The 16,973-nt window shown below is 47.7% G+C and overlaps 1 protein-coding gene across 1 annotated transcript in view; it reads right to left on the minus strand.

The window, feature by feature from the left end:
* TNPO1 (transportin 1) overlaps nucleotides 1-16,973 on the minus strand; it is a 1,554,860-nt gene that overhangs the window by 813,287 nt on the left and 724,600 nt on the right. The window contains exon 10 of the mRNA XM_085632345.1: nucleotides 9,509-9,677. Within this exon, the coding sequence (XP_085488471.1) occupies nucleotides 9,509-9,677 (169 nt within the window). The remainder of the gene's footprint in view (nucleotides 1-9,508; nucleotides 9,678-16,973) is intronic.

Raw genomic sequence — 16,973 nt, forward strand, 5'->3', positions numbered from 1 at the left:
GGCGGGGGCACAGTTCTAGTTAGCTGTGCTAACTAACTGGTGAATGTGTTTTTTACCTCAAAACATTAATATGGTCACTGACATTCACCTGACTATAATATTACTTTAACCTTTGGATATATATATATATAGATATATATATATATATATATATATATAACAATATATCTATATCTTTCTATATCTATATATACATATATCTATATATATTACCTACTGGCGGTCGCCAGTAGGTAGTTATAGTTAGGACCCCTTTTCCATAGGAAATCCGCAACATTCTATTTTGAATAACTTTGGCGCCGGTCGATGAATCCTCGCGAATTTCTCAAAATAGGTGGGGCGCTACGCTCCGCTCCTACCCTGAAAGTCTCGGGGGGATTCGTCAAGCGGGGGCTGAGATAAAAGGGGGGTCCCAAAACGCGTTTTTCCCATGCATTTTTCCATAGGACCTTTAGACAGAGCTACAGCCCGAACGGCTGAACAGAATTACTAGACATTTGGCAGAGAGGTAGTCCCTATGTCAAGGAAGTGCCTTTTGTAGGTTTGGTGTAAATCTGTTCAGTAGATTCTGAGAAAATAGCCTTTAAATCAATATATATATCTGAGCCCGCTTACCGTACGCTTACCGTACGCGTACGGTGGCGTGCGCGAGCGCGATTCTGATTGGCTCTTAGATCTTAGTAAACATTAGAATCGGCCGAAACCAGGAAGCGGCGTCCGCCATTTTGTCTCTCGCACTGAGTGTTATTTATCAAACATGATGCCCAAAAACATGTTACGGGGCTGTTTGGACAACTCCCTCCCACATAGTCATGTTGAGGGAGTCCCCAAACATCCCCCAAGAGCAAAAACGGTTTTATTTTTTTTTCGGCAATTTCGCCGAGTACGCTTACCGTACGCTTACCGTAAGCGTACGGTAAAAAATAGAAATAAAAAAAACACTATCCACACTTACCCCACCCCCTGTGCTTTTGGTGGCCCTAGTCCACCAAATGTACAGGGCTTATTACATCAGTAAAAAAACTATATTTTGGCAACATGAAATTATAAAATCGAAATAAAAAAAACACTATCCACATTGACCCCACCCCCTGTGCTTTTGGTGGCCGAAGGCCACCAAATGTACAGGGCTTATTAAAGTTGATAAAAACCGTGCACGGAACGCACTGCGTTAAGTGGGCGCGCACGCCTCGAATGGCGTAAAGTAACTTAGCATTTAAAAAACCGTACAAATTCACTGAAAAAACCATAGGTTTCACACACGTTATAGTTAGGAATTAGCATTTAAAAAACCTTGCAAATTCACTGAAAAAACCATAGGTTTCACACATGTTATAGTTAGTGGAAATTTTACTGATAAAAAACCAATGAAATTGCCCCGTTATAGTTAGTGCTGGCAACTATAACTCACGCGACCGCAATCTTCTGCTGATGACATATGTGTCTTTATAAAAAAAAATATTTGTAATATATGTATAGCTAAAAATGTATGGAAGAAGACATGGGCAAATAAGTGTCTAAATACAGTATTAGCATCAGCAGAGGATTGCGGTCGCGTGAGTTATAGTTGCCAGCACTAACTATAACGGGGCAATTTCATTGGTTTTTTATCAGTAAAATTTCCGCTAACTATAACATGTGTGAAACCTATGGTTTTTTCAGTGAATTTGCAAGGTTTTTTAAATGCTAATTCCTAACTATAACGTGTGTGAAACCTATGGTTTTTTCAGTGAATCTATATATATACATATACACACACACGTATATATATAGATAGATGTAGATATAGATGTATATATAAATATGGTGTCAGGATAGGAATGGTTCTCTTCAAATTCACCATGTATGGAGATCAAGTTCTGCTGTCCCTTTCAGATATTCATGGGTAAATTCCTCAACTAATGGAGAGACGAGATCGTTATAGATAGGCATCAGTATAAAATAAAGTAAAACATTCAAAAGTCCATTATGTGTCCACTACCTGAGATATGGCAGAGGAGCCGATTAGGTTTTTTCCATTGAAATGGACATTACAGTCTGTCACACATCTAGGGATTCAATTGGACCTATTATTCAGTAACCTAGTTAAATCAGGAGTTGGGTTCTACAAATGTCTGTTAAGCCTGAGAATACAAAATCATTTACTGGTCTGATATCAGACCTGTATAGTCTACTGCATGGCAATCTCGGTAGATTACACAAATGGGAGGCAGGTTAATTATATCTGTACTTTCAAGGGTGCAGGGGCAAGGACAAATTTCCAAGCATCCCAAACTACTTTGGGAATAGAAAGAATTGCTGGCTATTATCAACCGGATATATGGTAAGACTATCCAGAAGCCTCAAGGTTAGTAGGTAGACACACAGTGCAAAGTTCTGCTCTACTCCAAGATGGGCCAAAATATACCTAAAAAACACAGTAAGGTAGGAATGGGGAAACTGGCCTATTGCAGTGATCTCACCTTCTTTATTTTTATTGTTCTTAAAAATATACAACACAAACAATTAAATCTAAGAGGACTCAAATAATTAAGCAGAAAATTGGCTCCTATAAATATTGTGCTCCGAAGCCAAGGTATTTTTAAAAAATCTCACCACAATGCAATATTGGATCATGAAAAGATGGCCCCCTCTATCCCCAGTTGTAGGCGTTTACTGGTTTATCTAAGGCATGTGTTAATCATCTTGACTGTGCCTTGCTGTGAGAAAACCGTACATGATTAGGATTCCTGCAGGAACTAATTTCTATATCCTGGTAAATTTATTTTTTTTAAACTCTGTTTATTTAACTTGGAGAAACAGTGGTCATGCTGTATAAATCTGTACTTCGTATATTACAATAGTATCCTGTCGTCACACGTATCAGTACATTACTGTCATCATGGCGGGTATAGTTACAGTACATGCAGTGCCTTTTACACCATACAGTGGTCATCTGGGGACGAGACATTTGGGGGTTCACACAATCCCCCCCTGTACACATTCCTTTTAGTCCAAATTGCCAACCATTTTTTGGGACATCCCCATGCAACGTAGACAATTTTCTCTCTAACCATACACCAGTCCATATCCTCTTTCCATTTCTTCAGTGTAGGTGTTGCAGCGGCCCCCCATAACTGCGCTATATTGCGCTTGGCAATCATCTGCCCAAGTGTGGCCCATATCCTCCCTTTCACATTTAAATCTGTGGGCTCCCAAATGTTTAGCAGGCATCTCTTGGCCTCAGGCAGCAAAGGCACCCCCCAAACCGTACTCATAACTTTCAGAATTTTCTGCCAGTAGTCTTGAATTAAGGGGCACTCCCAAAGAACATGTAGGAACTCGCCCTTCATTCCACATCTCCTCCTACATAACCCATCCATACTTCTACCCATGTGTATTAGTTGGGTCCCTGAGAGGTAGACTATGTAGAACCTTTAGCTGTACTAGTTTCAATTTCGCCGATATAGCCACTTCTTTGGGTGAGGAAAGTGCATCCTGCCATTCCTCATCGTCTATTTCCAGACCATCCCTTACCCATTTCTCCCTAAGTGCCGTGAGAGGATCAGGGGTGTGGTGAATGAGCTTTTTATATGTGAGGGATATGCATTTGTCTGGTAAATGCCCATCAAGCAGTCTGTCCTCGAGCGGGGATGCCTCAGGTAGCTCCGTGCCTGGTGGGACGTTGGCCTGTAGAGAGTGCTGAATCTGCACATAACAAAACTGTTCTGATGCAGCCATTTTGTGTGTCTGTTGCAGTGCAGCAAACGTTACCACTCCATTCCGCCCCCACAGGTCCCTGATATGCGAAATACCGATGAGGTCCCATTTGTCAAACCCTTTGGTTCGCCCCAGTGTCCCCAACCGTTCCGTATCCCATAGGGGGGTGGTCAATGTGAGCTTATTGGCCCATCCCAGAGCTTTGTTGGCCACGTGCCATATCTGTACTGCATGTTTCGTGGGGCCTGTGAGCGTGTACCTAGTAGGTCTAGAATAAAATGCTCTTGTGAAGTCACCACCCGGCAGCAACCACCTGTCCATGCCGTATGCAGGGTCATCCCCATTTCCGTATTGGCATTGGTTAATTGCAGCCAGTTGCGCTGCCCAATAGTACTTCCTGATGTCTGGCAGGGCAATACCCCCATCATACCACCCTAACGTGAGCCTACCTAGTGCTATTTGAGGTCTGCCATCCGACAGTAGGTCTCTCTGCAGGGACTCGACCTCCTTAAAGAAGGCCTGCGGTACCAAGTCCGGGTAATTTTGGAGGGCATATAGAAATCTAGGCAATGCCATCTTTTTAAACAGTGCTGCTCTCCCGAGCAGGGACAGGGGCAACTTCTTCAAGATATCTACATCCCTTAGGAGCCTCTGCAAGGGAGGCACCAGGTTTCGTTCATACCGCCTCCTGGCATCGGTGGTTATAAAGATACCAAGATATCGAAAGCCGTCAGCCGCTACCTGAATCGTACAGTCTCTAGGAAGAGAGGGAGCGGTTCCATGGAGCATGTAAATAGTCGACTTGCTCCAGTTAATTCGAAAACCTGAGTTTCGTCCGAAACAGGCAAAAATATCTAATACCACTCTTAATGAACATGCAGGGGAAGAAAGATAGAGTAGGATATCGTCAGCGCACAACGAGATCCTGTCCTCCCAACCCTTGGTCCAACGGAGTCCGCGGATGGCGACATCTCTTCGTATCCAGGCCGTGAGCGGTTCAAGGGAGAGAGCGAACAACAACGGTGACAGAGGGCAACCCTGTCTGGTTCCTCTACCCAGTGCGAACACCTCTGATATTTTATTGTTGACCGATACTTGCGCTAGTGGTTCGGCGTATAAAAGGCGTACCCACCCTATAAACTTGGGCCCAAAACCCATCATTTTGAGCACCGCAAAGAGGTATGCCCATTCAAGGGTGTCGAACGCCATGGTTGCGTCAACGAGACCACCATTGCATCCTCCTGGATTCCGGGGCAATGCCCCAGCACTCCATGAAGGCGCCGCAGGTTGAGGGCTGTGTTACGATGAGGCATGAAGCCCGATTGGTCAGGGTGCACCAGTTTAGTTATGATAGGCCGGAGTCTGTTGGCTAATAATTTGGCAAGAATTTTTGGTTCTGCGTTAGGGAGGGATATTGGTCTGTACGATGTACATTCATCCCTCGGTTTCCCTGGTTTGGGAATTGCGACAAGTGTGGCTATGCGCTGAACCCTCGGCAATTTACCTGTTTTCTTACTATCGTAATACATGGCCTTCAAATGTGGCACTATCTAATCTGGCTTGAGCTTGTATAGTTCAATTGGGAGGCCGTTGAGCCCTAGCGCCTTGCCCACCTTAAGATCACCTATTGCTTTGATTAGTTCCTCCGACGTGAGATCATCCTCCATCTGTTCTCGGTCTTGGTCAGTGAGGGTAGGTAGCTTGATGTCTGCCAAGAATTCGGAAGAGTCGTCCTCCGTGAACTCACAAGTTTTTCCGGTACACCTTCTCGAAGTGTAAAGCGAGTTCTCTTGCTACGTCGTGCGGGTCAGTGAGGACTACCCCCGAAACACTCCTAAGTTCAGGTACCACTCTTTGCTGCCTTTATTTCCTGTCCAGCCAGGCTATCAGCTTGCCCGCTTTGTCACCCTGGTCATAGATACGTCCATCTCTGTCACGCGTCAGGGTTTTAGCAGCATCTGTAACAATGGCTTTATATTCTGCTGCTCTTATTTGTAATTGATGGGAGATGTCAGGGTCTTGTCCAATTCTCTCCTCCAGCCGAGCGCTTTCGCGCTCGATATCGGTCAGCTGCTTTTCTTTATCCTTACGTCTACCCGCCACTACTGAGATAGCCTGTCCTCTAAGAACCGTCTTGAATGCCTCCCACAAAGTGGAAGGAGACTCCACCGTGCCCTCGTTGTCAACAAAGTATTGTTCAATTACCTTCACCATTATCGCTCTGGTCTCTGGACCTTTCAGGTACCAGGGATTTATCGGCGCTATGCCTCCGACTTTCTTGTCCCCCATTGTCAGGTGAACCCTTATAGGTGAGTGGTCAGAGATACCTCAAGGTAGGTGCTTCACTTCCGTTGTGGTCATGTCAGTCTGTACGGGGGAGAGGACATAGTCGATTCTTGAGAGGGTACGGTGCGCCCCTGACAAAAAAGTATACCCTCTCCCATTGGGATGTCGTTTCCTCTATATCCTGGTCAATTTGAATCTGTACAAAGTAACCATCTATTTTGGTGTTAGACAAAGGAGTGTCCTTGCTGCAACTCTTTCTACAATATTTTTAAGCGCTCTAAATCATGTCTTATGGAATTCAAAACTTTTCCACTTGATCTTGGTAATGTAGAAGTCCTAGAATTGTACTACACAGATGGTGTGCTACTCTGCAACCACACAGTGCTCCCATTAAAACTTTAGTTTGATACTTTGGTAAAACTACGCACACAAAGCATTATAAAAATATAAGACAATCAAATGCATATTTTTGGAAAGAGATATTAGAAAGAGTAAATTGTTACAATAATCATGGATCTAGTTTGAAGACTGGGTGAAATGGAGATTTCTAATTCAAAGAAGTGTTCAGTCCACACAAGTGCCAGTATCTTGCATTCCTTTAATTACTAGCATGGTGCTCATTTACCCATTTAGGAGGACACACGCTTGACCCCATCTCCAAGCTCCTTTGGACCTACCACCGCTGGGTCCACTTCACCTAATCCACCGTACGTGATCACGCAGACTGCTACCCTCGCAGAAGTTGGAACAAGATCACAAAAGAACAACTCACCACCTCCCTCAGCAAAACCCCACCACCGACATCCGTAGACGCTTATACCTCAGCACCCAACTTCCACCGATTGATCTCCAACTGCGCCTACACACTGGCTTCCCTCAAGAAAGCCCCAGGCAAGCGACACTCCAAGAAAGTCAGCTGGTTCTCCCCGCCCTACATAACTCCTGATGCACCTTTAAACAGCTCGGGAAGAGCTGGAGGAGCAGCACTATCCCGGAAGACAACTCAGCCTTCAAAACCGCTTCCACTGCACACCACCACCTCTGTAGAACAACAAAGAAATCAGCCCTAAAAAAAAAGGATCAACGTCAACGACCTCAACAGAAATAACTTTTCGCCGTGGCCAAAGAATTCGCCAAACCCAACACTGAGATAGCAGACATCCCACCCTCCCAAGACCTCTGCAACAACCTCAGCACCTTCAACTGCAAGATTAAGGAGCTCTACAACAGCTTTGACAGCCTCGAGACCCAAGACCCTCTCACACCACCAGCAACCACCGCACCAAATGACACCGAACCCCAGCTGACGACACCCTCAAGATCTTGAAGATCATCCACTCCAGAGAACCCTCAAACCTCTGCCCACACCACATATTCAACAGAGCTGGCACCTCCATCGCCCCCAAACTCTGCCATACCATCAACTGCTCCATCAACTTATCCATCTTCTCGGAAGACTGGAAACATGCAGAGATCAACCCCTTGCTGAAGAAACCCTCTCCTGATCCAATGGACCTCAAGAACTTCAGACCCATCTCTCTGCTCCCCTTCCCAGCCAAGGTCATCGAAAAGGCCATCAACGCCCAACTTTCAGAGTTCATCAAAGCGAACCACATCCTGGACCTCCCACAATCCGGCTTCCGAAGCAACTACAGTACCGAGACGGCCCTCCTCGCCGCCACCGATTACGTCCGCACCCTCCTCGAACAAGGCGAAACTGCAGCCCTCATCCTCCCCGACCTCTTGGCTGCCTTTGATACAGTCTCCCACCGCATCCTATGCACATGACTCCACGATGCTGGCCTCCGCGGTAAAGCCCTGGAATAGATCCGCTTCTTCCTCATCAGCCGAACACCGAGTCTAACTTCCACGGTTTTACTCAGAACTCACAGAGATCAGCTGTGGAGTGCCTAAGGGCTCCTCAGTGAGCCACACTCTCTTCAACATCTATATGGCCCCGCTTGCAGCCATCGTCTGGAACCACGGACTGCACATCGTCTCCAACGCCGATGACACGCAGCTGATTCTCTCAGTCACCAACTAACCTACAGCTGGCAAGAACAACTTCCACGACGGGATGAAGGCTGTCACCACCTGGATGAAGTACAACTGCCTCAAGTTCAACTCAGAGAAACCCGAAGTCCTCATCCTGGGATACCCCTTCTGCCCGAGACGACTCCTGGTGGCCCATGGCACTTGGAGACCCCAACGCCCACAGCCCACACACAACCTCGACATCATCCTGAACTCCTCGCATACCATGAACCGGCAGATCAATGCCATCTCATCATTCTGCTTCCACACACTACGCCTGCTCCAAAATACCTTCAAGTGGATCCTCACAGAGTCCAGAAAGACTGTCACCCACGCACTGATCAGCAGCAGACTAGAACACGGCAGCGCAATCTCCGCCAGCATCACTCAGAAACTCCTGAAGAAACTGCAGAACATTCAGAACACCTCTGTCAGACTCATCCTCAATATCCCCTGCCGCAGTCACATCACCAGCCACCTGAAGGACCTCCACTGGCTCCCTGTCAACAAAAGAATTACCTCAAACACCTAGAAAGCCCTATAAGACGTGGGACCTGCATACCCCAGCCACCACCTTGCATTCCACACACCCACCAGAGGCCTCTGCTACGCCCAACTGTCCTTGGCCACAAACCCACGTATCTGCAAGACCACAGCAGGAGGAAGATCCTTCTCCTACCTCACAGCAAAGATCTGGAACACCCTGCCTCTCCACCTCAGCCATCACTGTCCCTTCCTCAATTCAGGAAGCACCACAATACCTGGCTCTGCGACTAAAAAGCAGTACCCCCACATTCCCAGCATCTATAGACCCATACGGGTGAGTAGTTGCGCTTTATATGACACTTGATAGACTTTAATGGAAATACAACATATTGGCTGGAAGAAGGAATATGTACAATGTTCTATATAAAAGCTATATTTCCGGCTGACTGTTAGGGAGGAAAAAAAGATGGATGGATGGTTAAGGGGTTCTGGGATTATGACATACGTTCTTCAAACATCTGAAAAAAGTTTTTTTACAGCACACCAGTTCAAAGTTTAAAGGTAAAAGAAATTGTTGTCCATAAAGTATTTATAACAGTTTCTCTTGCAGTGACTTAATCCGTGATTAAACAATGGCTGCTACCCTTTATAAGCAACGTGTTTATTCCCAGCAGCTTTATTTATACAAACTGCAGTCCAGCAAACTTCTAAATGAGTTTGTCTTCATCGCTTAGCACTCTTAAGGGGTTTTCAGTTTGCACCTTATCTGCATTTATATCAATTCATCTCCCCTTACAATGGAGCTTTATTCTGTAAGGTGGGATGTAGATTTTTTGTGGTTATCTTTTTTTTTTTTTAACTAAGGGTGCCTGAAGATTTAAGCTCCCTTTTCTGAAATACAAAGTTTCATTTGCTTAAAAAATGTCATTCGCTTGTCCTCTTTTTCAAGGTCCATGTTTAGAAAAGTTAACAATTTACTTTTCAAGTTTATTGCTACGCTTACTTAAATTCCAGTCCGATATTGTATCGTCATCATTAAGTTCATCATCATCATCGTCATCCTCCTCAATGCCATCTTCCTCATGCTGCTGAGCTACAGTTCGGGATCGATGAAAACGTGGCCTGATGTCCTGTTCACTATCAGGAACTGCTTCATCATCTTCAACGTCCCCCTATAAAAACCCACATTCTTAACTTGAAGTAACACAGATAAATAAAGTTCACAAAAAACTTAACACAATCGTGAAACCTCAACACCACACCCTTTTTTTTGGAGGGGTGGTGGGGGGAAGCTTCTGTTAGAAATGTCAAAATGTAAGTTTATTAGGACAATCATCTCATAAAACCATTTAGATCTCTTAAAGAGATAAAGTAAAAAAAAAATTACAATAAAATGTACTTTAACTGCTATTAAAAACTGACCTCCGTAGATTGCTATATCCAATGCCTTCACTGAACTAATGAAATTCTTTGCTGAAAGTCTTGTTAATGCTCAATGGTGTTAGAAATAAAAGGCAAAACATTTTCTGACTCAAAGATAAACATGCTCTGGCAAAGCATTTATAATTCCCTTTTCGCTTTGACAATGATTCTTCATGAAACTTTCCAGGATCAGCAAAAGTTAAAATCTGATGTTCAGCATCGTCAATAGCCATCTTAATAGCAGAAAAAAGACACCACAATGATACACGTCATCAGGCATGTGCATCTGTGCAAGAATGATGCTGCGACTGCCATTTACTTTATTTTACATTTACCATTCCAAGATCTCGTACACCCATTTTAGAGAGGTCATTTTTTATTACAGGTGTAGTGACTCACGCAGGGGATTTGGGGGATGCAATCAAATGCTGGAGAAATGAGGACAGGGAAGACTAGTAACATAAGACCTTGGCTGGTGGGGGCGCTGGGGGAGGGGGGGCGCTGGGGGAGGGGTGCAGAGCGTGGGTGGTGAGGAGAACGCAGAACATTGGGAAATAGCAAAGAACGACTGTAATAAAGAGAATAAAGTAGTTTCCTATTGCGGTGCCATGGAGGAATAAAAGTCAAACAACCGAAAGGATGGTAAGCAATAGGTCAAGGGCAAAAAACAGCTGACTAAAGTAAAGATCTAAAAGTACAAATAATATAACAGCAGGCGAGAGGTCACTTTTTTACATTCAATCAATAGTATCCTTAATCCAGTTGATGACCAGCCACGGTGAGGGCCTAGTCTAACCTTCAATACCTCATGACAGTTTTCAATTTGAAAATGTCTTTAAAAAGGCTACAGACCATGATATGTCAAGCTGTACACATACAGACAATTGAGCTTTTCTGAGAATTTACTCACACATCAGCCAGCAGTTCCTAATATGTTTTTTGTCAAGGACATGTTACTGGTAATAAGTAGAGAAGTTTCGAGCAATACTAATAAAATGGTAAAACCCGCTGCATTTAAATCGGTGCTCTTCTTTTAACAAAGCTATGCAATAAATATTCACAATCTTACGAGGGAGGTAAAAATTAATTAATAAAAAAGAAAGATTACAAATAACTGCCGACAAATTCTATACATTTTACAAAATTAGGTTGGCATTAAAAGTTAAACACAGGTTATTACATACTGTTTTGATAGAAGACCCTTGATAAATTGAGGAATTGTTCCTGACTGACTAACAAAGCTGATACTTGTGAAGACCATCAATCTGATATTGCACCCAATAAAGTGACTGAAGATTATCCAAGCCAGCAACAAGTTTAATTTTCTTTGACAAAAATGTAGGTCATTGCAGCCTGCGTCATTAATTGCAAAAACTCGATCTGGAATACATAATCTAACGCCTATACACAATTACTAAATTTCTCCGAAGAGTAGTATAAGGCAGAAAAAGTTTACCCATGAGTACTTTGAGATAGTACAGTCTAAAGACCTTTATGATGAGAAAGGAAAATGTTACTTACCCTGTAAGCATCTGTTCATGGCATGTAGTGCTGTGGATTCACATGCTGTGCATTCTCCTGCCATCTAGTGCTGGGCCCGGATGTGTGCAAAGGTATGTTTCTGCGAAGAAGTCTTCTTGAGTAATGAAGTAGCACAACTCCACCCCTAGCTGGTAATACGCATAGGAATCGGCACTACTGTTAGATTGTTTTCCACATGACGTGTGAGGGTGGAGATGGATCGAAGTGATACACAAGAGAGAGAGATATGACCATGCATGAAAAGTATGCATGATCACTGCAACAGCCAGAGGCTTCCAGAAGGACGGTGGGCGCATGTGAATCTAGAGCATTACATGCCACAAACAGACGCTTACCAGGTAAGCAACCTTTTCCGCTCAAGGCATGTGTGGCTGTAGATCCACATGCTGTGCATAAACTGTAAAGCAGTCCCACCATAAACAGTGGCTAGACTGTGGAAGTTACAATAGACTAAAAGTATGGAGTTCAGCCCTGCCAACACTGGCTTGTTGGTGTGCTTTTTTTTTTTTTTTTTTTTTAACAAACAAGATCTTTATTGGTATCATCAGTCGTACAGCTCAACCACTGCCTACATCCCTTCGGGCCGGCAGGGCCAAAGTAACAGTGCTAGGTGGCACGTAGGGGGGGGCGGGGCAAAATACACAGCAAGCCGCCTACAACCCCATGTGGGGCCGGCCGCGTCAGGGTGGGGCAGCGGTAACGACACAAGGTGACTTAGATCTCGTTTTTTTGGCTTGTTGGTGTGCTAGTACATCCACACAACAGTGTTTTGTGTAACGATGTAGTATAGACCAGGTAGCTGCTTTGCAGAGGCCAGCTATGGGAATGTTCCCCAGAGGTCCCGCTTTTACGTCTAGAATGGGCTCTTGGAAGAATAGGTTTGGATACATTTAACTAGCCATCTGGCTAGCAAAAAAAGAAGAATGTGCTGTTCCAATTTACACTCTAGTGTACATAGATGGAATACAGGTCGGTGAAACTATATAAATTTCGGAGCAAGAGCCCTCACCCACCAACAAGGGTGACATGCTTTATCGGTGAGCCCCTTGTTGGGCAAGTTTTAATTAGGAGAAACCTCAAAAACGAATTTTTGTTGCGAATTTCAATTTCCAGAAAATACGCCACAATCCAATGGAACAACGTTTATATGGGGATAGCAAATTTGACATTTGGTTAAAACCATCCTAAAACTTTAGCTGCTGGGGCGTGGCCTGACGGAAAGGAAAATGGCCACCTGACTGCGAGCTCTACCTCCACCGCACCACAATTTCTGCCCTACTGCAAGACTAATGCGCTGATAGCACTTCCGACACAGGTGAAAGGCTCTGGTAACACTGGGGAAAGGAATAGCGACTCCGGGATGCCCATTGCCTGAAAATTACTGTGAAGAGACGTGCCGCTGAAGAGAACTGCCCTTCTTGAAGCCTGAAACTTTCCCCGGAATGCTGCAAGGCCGTAAGTAATGATCCTGAAGGATAACAATGCGCGCCTGCATACACGCAGGATGCAGCACGGATTACCTCCCTCCCCACATACCAGAATAACGTGAGTGACATTTGTTACCTAATGGGGCATATTTGGCGAACTTGGGAGCCCCGATGGGCCTAACTTAGCGGTGACTTCCTCACCTGGTTTACTCTGAAAGGCTCCCTGAGGCTGGCCTCATGTTTACTTTTCTACCTGCTCATACTTGGTCCAACGGACCGCGCTTTGCCCTTTCGCTTGAAACGGTTATGTTTGCCTCCTCCATCTGTTCCTAAAAAAAAAGTACAAGAGACATTTTCCCACAAATGCAGGGTGAGTGGAAGCTCTAAATGACTATTCGGCCTAATCATCACTGGATCAGGTAGCCTTTCATGGACTCAGGATTCCGGCCATTGTTCCTTTCTTTGCAGTTACTTCCCCTCATTTGCTTGTTTCATCGGACCATGCATCGGCGTTCTAAGCGAAAGGTTCCACCTGCTCTCAGAGAATCCAGCACAAACAAATTCCGAGACGCATTGAAAGAGGCACTCCCTATTATACTTGACTGTTACAGGGGTAGTGTTAATGCTTCATTATTCAAACATAATGCCTTACAAACCTGAAACTAACTACTTCCTGACAATACGGTTCCTTGACTCCCAGAGTTCCTTTCTTACCATCATCGCATAACCACTGAAAGAGCCCGCAGAAACAATCAATCAATCAATCAATCAATTTGTAAAGCGCACTACTCATCCGTAGGGTCTCAAGGCGCTGAGGGGAGGGGGATCCGCTACTGCTCGAAAAGGCAAGTCTTGAGCTGTTTCCTGAAGGAGAGATGGTTCTGGGTCAGTCGTAGGTGGGTGGGGAGGGAGTTCCATGTCTTGGCCCCCAGGTAGGAGAAGGATCTTCCTCCGGCGGTGGTCTTGCGGATGCGCAGGACGTTGACGAAGGCGAGGCTGGCGGAGCGGAGGTGGCAGGTGGGTGTGTAGAATGTGAGGCGGTTGTTGAGGTATGTGGGTCCCATGTCGTGGAGAGCCTTGTGTGCGTGGGTGAGGAGTCTGAACGTGATCCTCTTGCTGATGGGGAGCCAGTGCAGGTCTCTCAGCTGGGGAGAGATGTGGCTGAAGCGGGGGGTGTCCAGGATAAGTCGTGCAGAGGCGTTCTGTATGCGCTGGAGTCTTTTCTGTAGTTTGGCTGTGGTTCCAGCGTAGAGGGTGTTACCGTAGTCCAGTCGGCTGGTGACGAGGGCCTGGGTGACCGTCTTCCTGGTGTCGGTGGGGATCCACCAGAAGATCTTTCGGAGCATGCGCAGGGTGTTGAAGCAGGATGACGAGACGGCGTTGACTTGCCTGGTCATCGTGAGGGAGGAGTCCAGGATGAAGCCCAGGTTGCGAGCATGGTCCGTTGGCTTTGGAGTGGAGCCCAGGGCAGGAGGCCACCAGGAGTCGTCCCAGGCGGAGGGGGATGTTCCCAGGATGAGGACTTCAGTCTTATCTGAGTTCAGTTTCAGCCGGCTGAGCTTCATCCATTCCGCGACGTCTTTCATTCCTTCCTGGAGGTTGGCTCTGGCTGTGGCGGGGTCGTTGGTGAGGGAGAGGATCAGCTGGGTGTCGTCGGCGTAGGAGAGGATGTTGAGGTTGTGTTGGCGTGCGATGGCTGCGAGGGGGCTCATGTAGACGTTGAAGAGGGTGGGGCTGAGCGAGAATCCTTGCGGGACGCCGCAGATGACTTCGGTGGCCACGGACCGGAACGGGGGAAGGCGGACTCTCTGGGTTCTGCCGGCGAGGAACGAGATGATCCATTCCAAGGACTTTCCTTGGATTCCGATGTTGCTGAGGCGCTGTATCAGGGTGCGGTGGCATACGGTGTCGAAGGCTGCCGAGAGGTCCAGGAGGATGAGGGCAGCTGTTTCCCCGTTGTCGAGCAGGGACCTGATGTCGTCGGTGGCTGCGATGAGGGCGGTCTCGGTGCTGTGGTTTGCTCGGAAGCCGGACTGCGAGGGATTGAGGGATCCGTTGGTCTCGAGGAAGGCGGAGAGTTGTTTGTTGACGATCTTCTCGATGACTTTGGCCGGAAAGGGGAGGAGCGAGATGGGGCGGAAGTTCTTGAGGTCCGTGGGGTCCACGGTGGGTTTCTTCAGGAGGGCGCTGAGCTCGGTGTGTTTCCAGCTCTCTGGGAAGGTGGCGGATACGAAGGAGCTGTTGATGATGTTCCGGAGTTGGGGTGCGATGATGGAGTCGGCTTTGTTGAAGATGTGGTGTGGGCAGGGGTCGGTTGGGGAGCCGGAGTGGATGGTGTTCATTGTGTGGGTGGTATCTTCAGTGCTGACCGTCGTCCAGGTGCGGAGGGTGGTGGTGGGGGGCGCCGGATCGGTGGTAGGGTGCGCGGTCTGTGCGCCGAAACTGTTGTGTATGTCGGCAATCTTGTGGTGAAAGAACGAGGCGAGTGAGTCGCAGAGGTCCTGCGAGGGTGTGATGTCGTTGTTGCAGGCGCTGGGGCTGGAGAGCTCTTTGACGATGCTGAAGAGTTCCTTGCTGTTGTGGGAGTTGTTGTCCAGTCGTTCTTTGAATGTGGTCCTTTTGGTGGTGCGGATCAGTTGGCGGTGTTTGCGGGTGGCGTTCTTGAGGGCTGTCATGTTTTCTGTAGTCTGGTCGTGGCGCCAGGCTTTCTCGAGGGTACGGCAGGTTTTCTTGGAGTTTTTGAGGTCGTTGGTGAACCAGGAGGCTTTCTTTCTGCCGTGTCTGCTGGGGGGGTTCTTCAGTGGTGCGAGGTCATCGGCGCAGTTGGTGAGCCACTGTGTGAGGTTGTGGACTGCTTCGTTGGGGTCCGTCGTGTTGGTGGGGGGGTTCTGGCTGAGGGAGGCAGCTGTGGTTTGTCCAGTGCAGTCCGGTGTAGTGGCTGAAGGAGATGTGCTTGCTGGAGGAGAAGATGGGGTCAAGCGTGTGGCCGGCGATGTTCACCAGTTGCTGGAGTCCGAGGTTGGCGAGGTTGTCCAGCAGGGTGGCGGTGTTGCTGTCATTGTTGTTCTCCAGGTGGAAGTTGAGATCTCCTAGGAGGATGTAGTCTGAGGAGGTAAGGGCGTGCGGGCTGACGAAGTCTGCGATGGCTTCGCTGAATTGTGTGCGTGGTCCCGGGGGTCTGTAGACGAGGGTGCCTCTGAGGGTGGTCTTGAGGTTGGTGTGTATCTGGAAGTGAAGGTGTTCGGCGGCGGCGAGGGTGTGGTCAGAGTTGGTCGTGATTCGGATGGTGTTTCTGTGGACGATGGCGATGCCTCCTCCGGCTTGGTTGACGCGGTCCTTCCGGGCGATCGTGTAGCCATCCGGGATGGCTATGGCGATGTCGGGAGCTGAGGAGGCGTTCATCCATGTTTCTGTGAGGAAGGCGACGTCTGGTGATGTTGTGTCGAGAAGGTTCCAGAGTTCGACGGCGTGCCTGTGGATGGAGCGGGAGTTGAGCAAGATGCACTTGAGGTGGTCGTTGCTGGAGCCTGGCTTGGTGGGTGCGGTGCAGGATCTGGTGCAGGTAAAGTTGCAGGCGTGGCAGGTGAATGCTCCGTGGATGCGTTTCGGGTTGGCTTGGTAGCAGGCTGGCTGTCGGCCGGTGTTGAGTGCGTGGAGTGTGGCGTCGTATCTCTGTCGGGTTGGCTGGCTCCGGCGGGGTCCAGGGGTTCTGGCGCTGGGCGCGGTCCAGGCGTGAACGGGCGTAGACGGGCTTTCCTTTGGCGCATAATCGGCACGCCCGCTGCGCGTACGCGCGATCCCCGCCATATATAGCGAAGTGGGAGGGAGGAGCAGCTGGGAGGAGCAGCTGGGAGGCGGGAGTGGGGCAGCGAATGGGGAGCGGGTGCCAAGAGAAGGGGGCGGGGCCGCAGGAGAGCAGCGGCGGGGAGCGGAAGGGGGGGTGGAAAGAGCGGGAAGACGGAGCGGGAGAGCGAGGGCAAGCCTGGGCAAGCCTGGAGAGCAAGGGCCTTAAGGAGAGGCGGCAGCAAGAGAGGCCAAGAAGGCAGCAGCAGCAGAATCTGGGCACACGGAGGCCGT

The sequence above is a fragment of the Triturus cristatus genome, chromosome 2_1 (assembly GCF_964204655.1).
Source record: "Triturus cristatus chromosome 2_1, aTriCri1.1, whole genome shotgun sequence".
NCBI classification, from domain to species: domain Eukaryota; kingdom Metazoa; phylum Chordata; class Amphibia; order Caudata; family Salamandridae; genus Triturus; species Triturus cristatus.